Below are 16,123 nucleotides of genomic sequence, written 5' to 3' on the forward strand. Positions count from 1 at the left end.
GTCCAATTGAAGTGTTCAATTGGAGAGGGAAATGAAGGAAGAGAAGTGATGAGCAGAATGAGGAGACAGATCCTAACATGCCCAATTAAAGATAGTTTTCAAAGGATTCAAATATTTCCCCTTACTATCAATATTTTGTCTGCTAAAACTTGGCACATAAAAACCGCCAAAAAAGTACTGGCAGTCTTTGCATGGTTTCTGTCAGTATGCTATAATTTTGTAATCCTTATAAATAGATCTGATTGAAGCTTTTGGTTAGTTGCTTTGACAGTTTATTGTATCTTCGGTGTAGCTAATAGTTCAAGATTCAATTTTAGGTGCATTTTCTGATACTCCAATTATAATTTGTATCTCTTGCTCTCAATGTAGAATTATTTCTACTCCCATCTGCAAGAATATTTGATATTAATGTCATAAACTTTACCCAAACTAGTGGAGTTTCTTGGGAAATCTGTTGGATTTTCTCCGCTGTGTTTGTTATACGAAATTTGTGTAAAAATCATTCCCCCCCTCGTTGTGCTGTGTGTTTGTTGAGATTTCCATTCGTGTATGTTTGTCCGGTTCATGAGTTGCATGTCTGCACTTTCGGTTGCATAAACAAATTTGTTCACTTTCAAAAAACAAAAAAAAAAACACAAAACAAAAACGTAAACCAACAGTAAAAAAACAGTGAAAAGGAAGACAGGCAGTAGGTGGGTGTAGCGCCCCACGCAGTGCATTTGGGCAACTGATTGTGGCCATGGCTGGGCATAAACTGGACGCACAGCGTCCACTTGGGGCGCCTTTTAAGCGCCAGCTGGCGCTGAACTCTGGTGTGGGCTACAAATCGGAAGCCCACAGGCAATAATCGATGATGGCTAATTGCCGCTTTGCAATTAATTTGAGACTTTTTAATTAAAGCCAAGGAAAACAAAACGAGAAACGTGAACCGTGAAACAAGACTGCAAAAGCGTCAAAAGATAAACATAAATATGAGTTCAGGTCGTAACTATTGGCCAAAGAGCAGTACCAGAGAGGAGAATCTAATGATTGGCCAGGGCAAATTGATGTTTTGGTTTTTCGCTTTTTTTTGGCTTTTCAAATTTAATTTTTGTTTGTTGCTGTTGTCCGGGCATCTTGAGAAGATCATTAGCACAAGACTTGGACTATAAATGGCGTTGCCTCTCGTTGGGTAGACATCACAAACCATTGGATCTCAGCTCTGAGAACAATCTCAACTAAATCTCAAGAATCTCGAATCGCAATCCAACTCTCCAGAATGAAGGCAAGAATCACACAGCTGGAAGGACATGGACTTCAGCTTAATCTTTGTGTTCTTTTCGCAGGTATTCGTCTGCTTGTTGGCCTCTTTGGCACTGGCTAATGCTGGCGGCTTCCGCGGTGGTGCGGGTGGTGCTGGCGGTGGCTATCTTCCCGGCGGTGGACGTGGAGGCGGCGGCGGCGGTGGCTTCGGCGGCCGATCTGCCAATGGAGCTGGACTCGTCTCGCATGTCTCGCAGTCCCATGGAAACACCAAGGTCCATATTGCAGGACAGGGACATGGACATGGTGGTGGCTCTGCTGGCTACAGTGCTGGAGCTGGCTCCTACGGAGGTGGTGCTGGCGGGGGCTACGGAGGAGGCGCTGGCGGCGGCTATGGTGGAGGCCGCGGTGCAGCCTGGCAAGGATCTGGAGCCGGTGGAGGACGCGGTTCCAGCGGCTGGCAGGGAGCTGGTGGTGCTGGAGGTGCTGGCGGCTGGCAAGGCGCTGGAGGAGCTGGCGGTGCCGGTGGCTGGCAGGGCGCAGGAGGCTCTGGCGGTGGCTGGCAGGGAGCCGGCGGTGCTGGCGGTAATGCCTGGGGCAATCCCGCCGAGTTCGATTACACCGTTAACCATGCCTCCAGCGCTGGAGGCGGCCTCTACGGTGGTGCTGCTCGTGGTGGTGGCGCAGGAGGTGGCTATGGCGGTGGCTCCCGTGGCGGTGCTGGCTGGTGGAACGATAAGTAAATCAGCTTTTAAAAACTGTCACGAAATCCTGAATCTGAATCCGATAAACTAAAAATAAACAATACAATGCATCGAAAAAAGTTCGTTTTATATTTGATTTGATTGCTGCAAAAGCTCAACTGAAGATTTGTCTGCCTAGCTTTATCGACAGATGCCACGAAATGTGCTTTGGTTGTTGGTTGTGAGCTTGGCTTACGGTTACAAGCACAGTTTTAGTGCTTTTTTAGTGCACAGAAAAAAGACACATAGTCAAAAACGTTTCTTGCTTCTCTGCCGCTGCGGCGTGCGAGCAGTTTTGCATTGGGCATACGAAGTTGTTTCTCCTGCCGCTGCCACTGCTTCTCTGAAGCTTTTGCGTTCTGCTTGTGCCGACTGCGCTGCCCAATATCTTTTCCAATGCACAGAGCACACGACGCTGCCGCTGTTTGCAGTAAAAAAAAGCTTTTAAAGCCGCGACTGTAGCTTAAGTTGATCTATATCACACCATCGAGCATCACACTGAAGCTCTAGTTAGTTCTCAAAGACGATAAATATGTAGTTTTAGTGGGGGAAGCATCACGAATTGTCTGCAATTCGTTTAAGGTCTAATTTAATTTAATCCAAGTTGAATTGGCCTGTAGGTAATGAGTGTAAAAACTACTAATTACTTACTTACTAACTAAGCACTTACCAACTGACTTACTAATGACTATTTTCTAATGAATTATTTATTTTGATGGTGATTTCAAATGACTTCGTACATACACTTCGAGGACTCATTTTTTTGTTCATTTTTGTTTTTAAAAAACTCTCCAATATCCAACACACGATCACAAACTACAGCGAAGTCTGCCCTATTAGGCCACGAATTTATCGAGCATAGGCAGGCCAAACTGTTATTCGCGAAGCTCATCGCAACTTCACAGACAGATGGCGCTGCTGTCAAGTTTGTTGCCGAAGTCTTTCGTATTTTGGCTGCCAAAAAAAACCCGTTTTCCGCTGTGCATTTTAAGCTCTGCCCTTGCTGAAGGTCAATGTCAGTGCGACGGAAAGCGAAAGTTGCAGCTCGAAAGAGTTTAAAAAGGAGTCAGAAGGAGTCTGTGAGGCAAGGTCAGTGTCCAGTTAAGGGAAGACAAAACAATGCCAAGCCCATCCTTGACACTAAAGCCCAAGGCAAACTTTGTTTTCCGCCTTTAACAAATATGTACATACGTCTGTACGTCTGTATGTACTTACATATGTACATACATAAAACAAATACAAACCTGAAGTGGAACATTTGATTGGTTGTCATTGATTTATCGCACCATGAAAATGTATTTCTTTGCTTTTTCGGTGACTTTTGTTGTTGTTGTTGTTGTATTTTTGTTTTACTTCCGCTGGCCGTCTTTGTTTGGCTTTGGATTTCATCGCTTTTCTTTGTTTGCCTCTGTCTTTGTGCGTTTTAATTCGGCACTCGATAATGATGAAGTTGCGATCGTCAGCAGCCGCGGCTGCGGCGTCAACGAGTCTCGACTGGGCTCTGTCTCTGGCTCGAGTTCGTTCGATTTGCCATGTGCTTAACGCGGGCTCTGTCCCTGTCTTTTGGTTGTATTTCCATGGGTTTGGCTCTGCCTTGGCAGCAATCGCGGGCAGACACAAATTAAATTACGTTTTGTTTGTTTGCTTCCACAAAATTGGTAATCGGTTTTATGTACAAAAGTCTGAACAAATTATGCATTCATGTGTGCGGGCCCGAATGGGCGGCATTTAAAACTTAAATGTGTTTTTACTGTACTTCATTGATAAAGGGGACTTTTTAATGGTGGATTGAGCAAATCTTTTGAGCGCATTAAATGTTTCTAACATGGAAAGAGTTCTTGCATAGAAATATTCATACTAAAATTATTCCTGGAAATAGTTTGTGATGCTGCATGCAGAAACAACGAATTTAATTGAACAGTTTCAAATTCAAATTCTATGGGAGAAGGATATTCAGATTTAGGAAGAATTCTCTCAAATGACATATCGAAATAACATATTTTATCAAGAAAATGTATAAAACTCAACTCTCACGGCGATCCTTTACTTATTGGAATCATTGCAAGCTGGTCAGCAATTTCTCACTATGTATTTGCCCAAGAGTTATGTTTTGCACGATGTGTGCCAGTGTTGGCTGGAATAATGCAATCGATTCACCTGCAATTACCAATCGATGCTTTACGACCACCCCCCACCGCTGATGTTCTGGCAGTGCAGTATAATTTGTTTATATTTATATGAGCTGGACTGCCATCAATTAGCTGTGTGTCCGTGTGGCTGCAATGATAGTAAATGGAATATATACTCGTACACATGCAGTTGATTATTTATGTGTTTGCCTAATTGCCATTAAAGGGGAATGCGAATTGCACTTGCATTTTTCTATGCAAACTTGCAACCTTTCGCTTGGATTAGAATTAATGCTACTGCCAAACGGTTGAAATATTAATTATTATACTTGGACGCTTATTATCCAGCAACGATTTATGAGTATCATCAATTTCAGTTTTAATGTCCAACCATTGCCGCAGACTGATGTTTCGGCCCTTTCTGATGTGATGACTCTGCCCTCCCTCCAGCCCAAATATCTGATTTTTTCTCCTTACAGCATTACTCGTATTTTCCATTCACTTTTGTGGCAAACATTCAGCAATCATTTTGTTCGGCTTCGGCTTCTATTTGCACTTCTGTTTACTATTGCACTGGTAATTTCATTTGGGTACATAGCTCGTAATTAAATATGTTAATTCTGTTGGTTTAATGGAAGCCTTCAGCACTTTGAAGGCAAAATGATGGGAAATATTGTAGGTTTTCGGTTTGGCCTGTAAATTTACTCCATTGTAAGCCGGACGAGTGTGTTGTGTATGTGTATATTCGCATCTTGATCTAACAATAGGGTAGACATGGTTTAGTGGGCGGGGATGGGGTTGCCGGTGCCGATGCCGATGCCGATGCCACGCAAACGGGTTAATGTTTGCGTTGCTCTGCCGAAATCATTGCCTTGGATCTCTGCTAGATCTGAACTGGTCTGGCGTAAGCCTGAGAGTGGGTTAACGAGGAAACCAAAAACGTTCTGATGCCCTGGGGGTACCATCGATACTCTTTAAGATTTTGGAACATATTTTTTATTCGTTTCTGATGCTTTTGGTTAGAATAAATAAAATACAAGAGGCTCTCTTGTGGCCAGGCGTGCGGCTGATGGCTCTTCAGCTCTCCCATGCCTGCATTTGGCTAGAAATCATCATTAGCGACAGTCTTGGCCAAGTATATTAGCCAAATAAAAAAATAAAAGGAATCTCTGGCCTAGCTCTGCAGAGTGCGAGATGAACATTGATTGTTTCTTTTGTCTACAATTTGAGCGCTCTATTACAATCAGGAAACCATCGAATCGTTAGCCAAATACTAGTTCAAAATTCTCATTCATTTTCTTATCCGATCTTCCATCTTTTAAATGGCAATCTTTCAACACACGTATGGCATTAGTTTCCACTTGTCTGCCAACTCGTTTCAGCCTCAATTGATAGATGTACCCACATATGTCTGTCTGTTCGATACTCAAGAACGCGATCTAAAGTTGATCTGTCGATCTGTCCATTTGTCGTTGGGTCGGCAGCTTACAGCTTCAAATAGTGGCTGAACCATAATCATGAGGAATAATGCGATTATGAATATTCAACGGCAGCAAGACGAGTATGTAAATGCCAAATGCGATACAGAAATACAATATCTTGAGCTCTTCTGCTCTTTTTTCTGTGTGTTTGATTTCGTTTCTTCGTTTCGCATAAATTTCCAAACGCGTGTGCCGAAGAAGTGCATTGAACCCATGTGGCCATTCGTGGGCGGGCGACATAATAAGTGAGACTGTTTATATTTAGTTAGTACCGACAACTAGAGAGCGGGCGAATACACAGGCCTACAAAGTCTGGCCATAACCAGCAAGTGGCTATGCAAATATATGCCAATCCGAGCTATAGAAATAGAATCACAGGCAGGCAGAGCTTACCAACCGGTTTAATGTATTAATAAGCGGTGATGTGAACTAAGCCTCAACTCTGAGATACACAAACATAGATAATAGACAAGTATCTAAGTATATATGCCCAACTAGGCCGTAAAGCAAAGTGGACCCTAGTTCTGGGTAAATGATCTTCCTGATTTCCTGCTTTCTTGCGGGCTGTGGGCAGGCCTTGGGGCAGCATCGATTGGTTCTCTCCTCCAATTTGGAGCCATTAATCAGTCTGACACTTGACGTTGCTTCTGCTTTTGACGCTGCTGCTCTTTGCTGGCCAACTGACAAAACATTGATATGTGTATGTTGATTGTTGTTTGCCGTTTGCTGCGTTGATTATATGCCGATAATTTGTTTGACTTTCGGGCATAGGCACAGTGGTACGTGCGCTGTCTAGAAGCGGAAATCCAATTGGATTTCGTGAGAATCGATGCACAGCATCAAAGAGGTGCAATACAGCATTTAAGTTTATGTTTTGGGAGTTTCTAAATGCGTAAAGAGTGTGTATTTAACCTATAATTGCCTATATTGACTTGCTCGAGCAATGCTCGTCTGTTTCCAGGTGTTCTGTAGATCCAATCACTGATATAAAAGGGGCTGTAAGCCATTTCTCGACTCATTACTTCGCTTTGCTGCTAATATGATTATTTAATTTCAATATAAACTCTGAGAGCGTAAGCATAAAGCGGGTAAAGCACACATAGAAAGCCAAAATAGTGCTTATTGTGTTTCGAATTCATTCATTAAAATTCTCAAATGAAATTTCCGAAATAATTGAAACCACTGTGCAGTCTTGAGACACAACAAAAGATGAAGATCTTAAGCCGTAGACCAAGTCGCGCATGCGCAGAGATTAGCATAAGCAAACAAAAGAACTGCCGGCAACGAAGCATCAAGAAAGCATCAAAGCATCCGAGCAGCCGAGCATCCACAGCCAGCAACAAACATGGCCACACGGACATGGGCATCTTCGGCAGCTGCTCGGCTTCGGTTCGGCTCGGTTCGGTTTCGGCATGGAAATGTGGGTTATTATGAAATCGATAGCGTGCTGCTGCTGCTGCTGCTGCTGCTGCTGCTATGCGGCGTCCATCAATGGCTTCTAATTGGGCAGGGTAAGGTGAGGCGCTCTGTCTCCGTCTCTGTCTGTTCAGCAGCATCTTCAATTCCGATTCCGATTGCGATTGCTTCGATTTTGGGGTATAAATGTGCGTGAGTCTGCCGATTTTGGAATTAGTCAACGCTTCCGCTTCTCTTCGTCAGCAGTCAGCAGTCAACAGTCAACACTACAGCTTCGAGATGAAACCCTTTGCCTGCATTCTTGTGATCCTCGCCACCATCCTGGCCGTCGGCCAGGCCTCGCTCGGTGGTCTGCTCGGCGGTGGCGGTGGTGGTGGTGGCGGCGGCGGCGGCGCTGGCGGTATTGCACAGCTCCTGCAGAGCAAGCTGGGCGGTCTCGGCGGTGGACTTGGAGGAGGACAAGGCGGTGGATACTCTGGCGGCGGCGGTGGTGGATACTCCGGCGGTGGTGGCTACTCCGGCGGCGGTGGATACTCCGGCGGCGGTGGATACTCTGGCGGTGGTGGATACTCTGCCCCAGCTCCCAGGCCCGTGGAGAAGGTCATCATCGTCAAGGTGATCAATGAGGGACACTCCGGTGGCTACTCTGGCGCCCAGTCCGGTGGCTACTCCGGCGGATATGGTGGCTGGTCCAATGGCGGCCAGTCCGGTGGCTACTCCGGTGGCTACTCTGGCGCTCAGTCTGGTGGCTACTCCGGCGGCCAGTCCGGTGGCTGGAACAAGGGCTGGTAAACAATCCACCCAAGTCCTGAAACCCCTCCTCCCTGACCCCACCCCACCCAACCATCCAAACTTAGTTCAAACTGACAACCAAAAAGCCATCTGAAGAAGGAGCAAAGGAAACGCGTTCCAAAGTGTCTTCAATGGCTTAAGATTAATTTTTTTTTTATTTTTTAGTACACATGTTTTTTTTAACATATAAAATAGATACTCTTTGGTAGAATTGATCAAATCTGCCAGAAATGAATTTCCATTTTAAATTGTTTCTATTTATACTCTGCGAACCGGTTGAGGTTCTGTGGTTCTGCCGCTCTGCGGCTTCCTGCTTTGACCCAATGCCTGAGGTCATCAGTGGAGGGAAGGCGATGCCACCAGTCAGTCAGTCAGTCAGTCAGCCTGTCTGTCAGTCGATTTGGTCGGTAATGGGACAGCAGGCGGCTGTGAGGTTAGCTCTCAATTGAAGACCAAACACAAAGGCAAATCAATTTGGGCCGTCTAGCACTTGGCCTGGTGCACAAAGTTGCGCAACCAAAGTGCACTGCCATTGTGATCTATGCTGATCTGTGCTGATCTGTGTCTGTGGCAATTGATTGATCACCAATCTTAGTCAGCCGTAGCTGCAGTTGCTCGCACAAAAGACCCAAATTTGATTTTTATGCCGCCCATGAAAGTCAAACCAACGTGAAAAAGTCAAAAGGTTTAAATGGTTTTCCAAAGCGGACAAACCATTGTGTCAGCACCGTGAATGGCAGAACCGAATGGCGATCACTAAACAGAAGCGTTCTCTTTTTTCTTTGGTAGCTAGACTAGCTATAGGGCGCAGATCAGTTTCAACATAATTTAAATCATAATTGAACTTCTAACTTCTAAATTCTTTTAGCCGTATCCAAATTTGTGTACCTTTCGGCTGACCCTGACATTTGGTTAGACAAAGAGACAGAAGTACGCACTGCAATTCAAAGCCGCATTGTGAAAGAAAAATGCATGGAAGCCGCTCGTAAGTTTTGCCACACCGAAGATAAATTACCGATGCTTAAGTTTATTTAAGCCAAAAAGCCGGTCGTTCAAAGCGAGTGTTACGTAAGCGTTGCTGTGCTCTTAGAAGACGGAAAATCAAGGCAGTTTTTAGTTCTCAGTTACTCTCTCTCTCTGCGTATTCAAGGTCCATTTTTCTTGGGATCTGTGTGGAAATTCTTTGCAACAGCTTAAGTTATGTGTCAACTCATAAAGAACATAAAGTTGCACCAGAAAAATTAACCCCAAACTGATACTGATTGATTGATTGATCGATTGTTTTGCAAACCTATTTGCCAGACAGCACGAATTGTGTGCAACCATTGCAAACGGTAGCCAAAAGACAAACACGCAGCTGGTGGCACCGGCACCCTCGACAAACCAGAAATCGTTCTGAGTAATGGGCAGACCATCAAGAATCGATTGAAGGCTCCTCGGGGCACTGCCAGAAACTCCACCAAACTCAATTAAGTAGACTAAGGCTGGCTGTTACACCAAAATGGCGAGCCAATAGATCGATGATCGGTGTTCGGTGATCGGTGATCATGATGCGGGTTCGCCATGGATCGATATCGGTGCAGTCAGGTGCGCATGCGCAACTGAACCTGGAGGCGTTGCCGGGCAGACTGCTGCCGTTTGGGACCTACGGCTTGCTGGTCGCTAACAAAGCGTACGAAATTGAAAGTCGATGTTGGCATAATGAGGCCCAAGCCAAGACGAGCGGCAGCCAGTGCAGGCGGCTTTGGCTTTGGCAGTTTTGGCAATTACATCTGATTATACGACTCAGCCGACGGCGACGACGGTGACGGCGACGACAACGAAGTTGCTGCTGCTGCTGCTGAGGCTGAGGCTGATGCTGAGGCTGAGTCTGATGAGGCCGGCTAGAATCTTAGATGAGCTTAGCTCTGGCTCGGGCGGTTGCCAGCTCTGGTATAAATAGCCGAGAGTGGGCCCAGTCGGAAATTAGTTAGTTCACGGCAGCTGCAAAGATGCATTCGACAACGAGACGTTTGGCCCTGGTCGGTATCCTGGTGGCTCTGGGCGTCACCGCCTTCGCCAAGCCACATGGCAGTTGGAGCAGCGGTGGTGGCGGCAGCGGCGGCGGTGGTGGAGGCTGGTCCTCAGGCGGCAACAAGATCAGCATCAGTGCCTGGCCCTCCAGCGGTGGTTGGTCCTCCGGCGGAGGAGGTGGCAGCAGCAGCGGAGGCTGGAAAAGCGGCGGAGGCAGTGGCTGGCAGAGTGGCGGTGGAGGGGGAGGCAGTGGCTGGAAAAGCGGAGGAGGAGGCGGCAGTGGCTGGCAGAGTGGCGGTGGAGGAGGCAGTGGCTGGCCAAGTAGCGGAGGAGGCAGCGGTTGGTCCTCCGGTGGATCCTCGGGCTGGCCCAGCGGCGGAGGCGGCGGTAGCTCTGCCTGGAAACTCAGCTCGGGCGGTGGAGGTGGCGGTGGATCCGGCTGGTCGAGTGCCTTGTCCGGCCTATCCGGCTGGAAGTCCCAGGCCTTGTCAAGCCTAAGCAGCGGCTGGAAGAGCGGCGGAGGAGGAAGCGGTGGAGGCTGGTCAAGTGGTGGAGGCGGCGGCGGCTCTGGCTGGAAGAGCGGCGGAGGCGGCGGCAGCTCTGGCTGGCAGAGCGGCGGAGGCAGTGGAGGCAGCGGCTGGTCGTTGGGCGGCGGCAGCTCCTCAGCCTGGCCCAGCAAGAGCAGCAGTGGCTGGTCATCCGGCGGCAGTGGCGGCGGCGGCTGGAGCTGGTAAAGAGATGCACAGATGCGTGATCCACATGACAACAGGCGACGAGGCGACACTAGATACCACACTGCTCCACTTGTACATAAATAGCATTTCTCTTCTTAAGTTTACCCAAACATTTCTTCTTTTTTTTTGCATTTCTTAATATGCCACATAAATGTTACAACTCTTGTAATTCTGTGAGTGAGAGAGCAATATGGTGAAGAGAGCGAATAAGCAGTGACCAAAGAGGTTGAACTGTTGCAACGGATTCTCCTGAAGTTTTCTGCATACATATGTACATATGTAAATGTAGTATGTATGTATGTACATACATATGTCTTGTGCACTCTTGCAATCAGGCGAAATCTATTTGATTACGAGTATTATCTGTGTGGCGATACTTGCAGCTATCCGATTACAGCGAATTATTGATGCTGCTCGCATTTTGATGGCGTCATAATTGGACACAATGTGGATGCAAGCGATAATGCATCTCTTATACAAATATATTTATGTACATACATGTGTACATATATGTATATGCATAGAGTGCCAAATGAGCTTCAGAATATACCAAAATGCACCCAAAGCATTAACTATCATTGGCAAAGGTAACAATTATGTTGCGATGAGCTGCAAGCACAAGCATCAGAATGCTTTTTCAACTTCCCTTTTATTTCGTTTCGTTCTTGCAAAACTAACTGTACATCTCGCAGGTAGCGGACCCTCAGCGACGCTGCGAGAGCGTCAAGCGGGAGAGCAAAGTGTGCGTTAAGCTAGAGATGGCACTTTTGGCTCGTTTCTGCTGTTAGTTAACTGCATATTTATTTACTGCATATTGGCATTAGCCCCGCGGTTTTTTCACTAAAAGGGTTTTTTGTTTTTGTTAACAAAAACAATTTATTCTTGACACACATTTTTTTCGATATTTTTACGGCACTTGCTAAACCTTGACATGCTACTTCTTCTGTAAGCGCTTCTCGATGTGCGAAAATTTGGCTACTCCTGCTACAGCAATAGTCTGGCTTTTTTTTTGGACTAAGAGCTCCAGGCAGTGCTACTTCAACTCTTTATGTTCTGTCAAGTTATCTTTATAAAGAAGTTGAGTAAAAATAGGCCAAAAGAAGCGACAGCTCTTGGACATTTGATTGATTTTAAGTTGAAGTCCGATTTATGGCACATGTCATGAAAATTGCTGTGCACTTCTGAAGAAATATAAGAAAAGAAATACCAGAGATCTCACTTACAATCTTCCTCTATGGCAGCTGCCTTGGGCTTTGCGGGGAAAAAAGAGGCTCGTATAAAATGCATTAAATTTCTTTATTAGTAAAAAAAAAATAGAAATAATAGAAACAGTTGGGGCAGAAGCTTTGGATCAAAAAAATATTAGAAGTATTTATGGTGTCTCTATCTCTATGCCATGGAACACATATCAGCGTCAGCTGATGGAGTAGTTTGGTGTTGGTGTTGGTGTGGGGTTTGGGGTGGCTTACCAGCCTCCTCCGCCGTGCTTGCCACCGCCGCCGCCGCCGCCACCTCCATTGCCTCCCTGCCAGGAGACTGAACTTCCGCGATTGCCAGCCAAAGACCTGCTACCGCCGCCATATCCACCTCTGCCGCCGCCGCCGCCGCTATTTTGCCAGCCTCCCTGGCCACCGCCGCCACCGCCATTTTGCCAGCCTCCTTGGCCGCCACTGCCATGGCCTCCTCCTCCACCGCCGCTTTGCCAGCCTCCTTGTCCACCGCCGCCGCCGCCGTTTTTCCAGCCTCCTTGGCCAACACCGCCATGGCCTCCCTGTCCTCCACCATTATTTTGCCAGCCTCCTTGGCCACCGCCGCCATGGCCACCTCCGCCACCCAGCAGTCCAGCCGAGGCAAATGCAAAGAGCAGGCCGCAAAGGAAGACGACGAGTAGAGCGTGACGCATCTTGATGAGCTGTGGGAGTCCTTGGATTTGAATTGGAATTCGAATTCGATTCGGAGGGGGGTTGATTAACTGCCGCTGACTGACTGCTGTTGGAACCTTAGCTCCACTGATGATCCAACTGGGCCCAGAGCTGCGTTTTTATAGCTCTTGCCACGGAACTAAATGGGCAAAAACTCACACACACATCAGCTGAGTCATCCAGCGCCCGATTTGGTGGCCCATTCCTTTGCTAACGCTCCCAAAGGAAGGTTGAGAACTGCACTCGAAGTCGAGCGAATAATTCTACACAATGCACAATATTCTATATGTTCAAGTACGGCCCACAAAGCGCATACGCAATGTCGAGACATCAGCGCATCGCGTATACGCCACCGCCGCAACAACCACAACAACCACTCGAACCACTCGTAAATCGCTGAGCCATAGCTGCATCATTAATTGCAAACAGTTTACACATTTAGCCATCAGAGCCAGAGCAATTTGTCTTCAAATTTTACAATATTTATTCTATGCTCTGAACATCTTCTGAGTGTACCCTGGACATGGGAGGGTGTAATGATTGTATGCTGCAGATGGTCCCCGCGAAAAACAGTCTCACAATACTAAGAATATAAATAAAAAGCACATCAATTGAAGAGCCACCGCCCTGGACTTATCTTAGTTTCAATTTGCAAGTAAAGTTGAGGGACTTAAGCAACTTGGGGAGACAATTCTGTGGCCAGACACATCCAGTGATGGAGAACTGTTGAATCTGGCAAATGGAACAACTTTGCCCTTCAAAATAATCTAAGAATAATCTTTACAAGACAATATATATGGTACGAAAAAAGTGCGGTTAGTTGCATTTTGAGCAACATAAATGGCATCCATAGAGCATTCATGCTGCGTTCATCATCAGAAGCTGCAAATTCATATTTATGTTCATTTTTGTTGTTGTTTCGTTTCATTTTTGGTGTTCCCAGGCAATATTTGCGGCAATTAATCTCCATTTTCAGTGCGGCCACAACCGCAACAGCAGCAGCAGCAGCAATAGTAGTGGCAGTGTCAGTAGTTAAATGTGTTTAACACGATTACCATACACCCAGCAGACTCCCCTCGCTGCCAAGCGCAGACCAGGCGGCACACACGTACAGCCAGGCGGACAGACAGTAGTTCAATGTCAATTTGCATGTAAACACAGCAAGATGATTGCCCAAGTGCATTACTTACCATAAATTTCAACGCCAGAGCGTCAATCTCCACCACCAGCACCACCAGCACCGCCATTTGGCTGGTAACGCATGCTGCACACATGACCCAGAGCCAAGTCCATGCGGCGACCTCTAACACACGATACAGCACTGCGCACTATGGGGCAAACTTCAGATGGAGATGGAACCAAACTCCTGCACTCGGCCATAAATTAATTACTACAAAGAGCGAATATTTTTTGTAACCATTTAAAGTGTTGTAAACAAGCATAATTTGCCCCACTGTACCACCTGCTGCTGCTTGCTTCTTTGGACTAGTGATGATCTCCACTGAACTCCACTCGCATCTGCACCTTGGAAACAAGCAACGATAACAACCACAACAACGATGTTCCACAATCATTTAAAAAATGCATAAAATAATAATTGTTGCTCCAAAGAGAATCGAAGATTCTCAAGTTTAGAACGTTAATTGCTAACGATCCATAATTCAAAGTTCCTCTGTTTATGCGATGATGATCGAGCAGCTGAGGTCGAGTCTGGGTCTGTGCATTCAACATTTATCCCATAATTGAGCAACTTTCGGATCTTAGAAGTGGGAGGGAAACCAGTGAGCATCAATTTACAATGCGATTTTTGTATTTGTTTAAAAAAAAATAGTCATAAGAATACAAACAAAAAATATACGAGTATTACAATAAAATATTATGATACAAATTCAGAGAGAGAGAGAGGAAGAGGGAGAGGGAGTTGGCAGGATGTTGGCAGGGACTGGCTTTGGGGGGTTGGATTTTCGAGGGAGCTGTTCACCACCAGCCGCTGTTGGAGCCGGAGCTGGAGCCGGACCAGCCATTGCCCCAGCGGCTGTTGCTGCCCCAGCCGTTGTTGCTGCTGCCGCCCCAGCCTCCAGTGTTGCCCCAGCCTCCGCTGCTGCCGCCCCAGCCTCCAGTGTTGCCCCAGCCGCCGCCGCTGTTGCCCCAGCTGCCACCGCCTCCGCCACCGCCAATCTTGATTACTTTAATGATCTGTGGCTGGGAGGACCAGCCGTTGTTCCAGCCACTGCTGCCACCATTCCAGCCACTGCTGCTGCTGCCGCCCCAAGGATTGGAGCCCCAGCCAGCGGATGAGGTACGGATGAGGCCGGCGGTGGCGCCAGCAACCAGAGCGCAGAGCACAATGAGCAGCTTCATGTTACTTGGGAGTTGTGGCTTGTCTTGTTGGGGAATCCTGATCCTGGTTGGTTGGTTGTGCGTGTGCGTCTCGAAGTGTGGCACTCGAATGATACGGATGCTTGGACAGCGTTCGGTATTTATCGCAAAACTGCGTGCCCAGAGACAGATCTCGTCTGGGGCGTCAAGTCGAGAATCCACAAAATAAATCGCACTCGACGCTGGGTGGGTGGCAGGGGAATGGAATGGGATGAGGATTGGGGATTGGGGATGAGGATGAGGGGGCTATTGCGTTGGGTTGGTTGCCCTGGACGGGTGATAAACAACCGAAACCAGCTGCGACATAGACACCGACGCCGGTCGAGGTAATTGCAGTTTATTAAACCACTTTGAGCGTCCGATTCTTGACCAGGGTCAACTTGTTTACAAGCAACCACAACACCAGCTGACACCTTCTCCCAAACAGAGGCAGAAGCAGCCAGCCAACTACTCAACCAGCCATGTGGCTAAGTTGCAACATTTTTCGTACATAATTCACACGCTTGATGGATCATTTCCTCGCCTCGCTTGTGGCGGAAACTGCCTCCGACTCGGCTCGGCTCGGCTTGGGGCTTAGGCTTAAGCTTAAGCCGCGGACAGGCGGACAATCGGACAAGCGGACACACAGCGAAGAAGCTGGCGTCGGGTGAGTCATTTGTCATGCTGGACAGAGACAAGCCCAAACAGACACCAGGTGAAGGGGCCCGCCTGCAGCGGCACAGTGGAAAAATCAACCGAAAAGCAGATCAACCTCGAGCCCTTGTCATTTCCTGCTTGTCAGCTAAACGGGATCAAGTGAGACTTTAAGTAATCCGACACTTAATAAACAGGATGGAACCCTTGAAATGTTGAACTTATTTCAGTTATAATTAACAATATTTCATGGCATCCCATTCATATGTTAATCGAGCACATTGAAAGCAAATTTAATTGTTGAGCTAACATTGTAATAAACCGATTGAAGCTAACAACTTTCGACACATAAAGATGCCAGCCAGCGTGTAGGACATCCAGAACATTAAGAAGGTACCAAAAATGGAGCTCATTTCCAGCTGCAACTCGCTCCAGTTGGAGGTTGGAGGAGTCAAGTTCCCTGACAACATTCACCATTGACCTTAGCTGACAATAAAGCATCAGCTGGATGCAAACCAGATGACATCCAATACCAATTTCCGACACCGCTCACCGATCCCACTGTACGCCAGAGTCAACAATTATCTCGCAGCTCGTTGCATGCACAGAGATTTGTGGCGACACTGCGGCCTCTTTCTA

The 16,123-nt window shown here is 47.0% G+C and overlaps 4 protein-coding genes across 14 annotated transcripts; 2 read left to right on the forward strand and 2 right to left on the reverse strand.

The window, feature by feature from the left end:
• Nucleotides 1-7,237: 7,237 nt before the first annotated feature.
• Nucleotides 7,238-8,035, forward strand: LOC117899999 (loricrin). 2 transcript variants are annotated; one of them, XM_034810183.1, is made up of 2 exons: nucleotides 7,238-7,668; nucleotides 7,729-8,035. In XM_034810183.1, the coding sequence occupies exons 1-2, from the start codon at nucleotides 7,291-7,293 to the stop codon at nucleotides 7,801-7,803; spliced, it is 453 nt and encodes a 150-aa protein (XP_034666074.1). In that variant the 5' UTR covers nucleotides 7,238-7,290; the 3' UTR covers nucleotides 7,804-8,035. The 2 variants fall into 2 exon arrangements, with proteins under 2 accessions (XP_034666074.1, XP_034666065.1); XM_034810174.1 differs by having other exon boundaries at nucleotides 7,238-8,035.
• A 1,719-nt stretch (nucleotides 8,036-9,754) lies between these two features.
• LOC117899823 (glycine-rich cell wall structural protein 2) lies at nucleotides 9,755-10,654 on the forward strand. 10 transcript variants are annotated; one of them, XM_034810092.1, is made up of 3 exons: nucleotides 9,755-9,996; nucleotides 10,030-10,050; nucleotides 10,084-10,654. In XM_034810092.1, exons 1-3 carry the CDS (start codon nucleotides 9,795-9,797, stop codon nucleotides 10,548-10,550), a joined length of 690 nt encoding a protein of 229 aa, XP_034665983.1. In that variant the 5' UTR covers nucleotides 9,755-9,794; the 3' UTR covers nucleotides 10,551-10,654. The 10 variants fall into 10 exon arrangements, with proteins under 10 accessions (XP_034665983.1, XP_034665988.1, XP_034665989.1 ...); XM_034810097.1 differs by lacking the exon at nucleotides 10,030-10,050 and having other exon boundaries at nucleotides 9,755-9,993; nucleotides 10,090-10,117; nucleotides 10,313-10,654; XM_034810098.1 differs by lacking the exon at nucleotides 10,030-10,050 and having other exon boundaries at nucleotides 9,755-9,993; nucleotides 10,090-10,113; nucleotides 10,339-10,654.
• A 1,173-nt stretch (nucleotides 10,655-11,827) lies between these two features.
• On the reverse strand, nucleotides 11,828-12,563 carry LOC117900045 (glycine-rich protein DOT1). Its single transcript, XM_034810238.1, has one exon. The coding sequence runs from the start codon at nucleotides 12,451-12,453 to the stop codon at nucleotides 12,016-12,018; it is 438 nt and encodes a 145-aa protein (XP_034666129.1). The 5' UTR covers nucleotides 12,454-12,563; the 3' UTR covers nucleotides 11,828-12,015.
• A 1,822-nt stretch (nucleotides 12,564-14,385) lies between these two features.
• On the reverse strand, nucleotides 14,386-14,931 carry LOC117900057 (putative glycine-rich cell wall structural protein 1). The gene has a single exon (XM_034810264.1). It carries the CDS (start codon nucleotides 14,831-14,833, stop codon nucleotides 14,450-14,452), a length of 384 nt encoding a protein of 127 aa, XP_034666155.1. The 5' UTR covers nucleotides 14,834-14,931; the 3' UTR covers nucleotides 14,386-14,449.
• Between the last annotated feature and the right edge of the window lie 1,192 nt (nucleotides 14,932-16,123).

Source organism: Drosophila subobscura, chromosome A (genome assembly GCF_008121235.1).
Source record: "Drosophila subobscura isolate 14011-0131.10 chromosome A, UCBerk_Dsub_1.0, whole genome shotgun sequence".
NCBI classification, from domain to species: domain Eukaryota; kingdom Metazoa; phylum Arthropoda; class Insecta; order Diptera; family Drosophilidae; genus Drosophila; species Drosophila subobscura.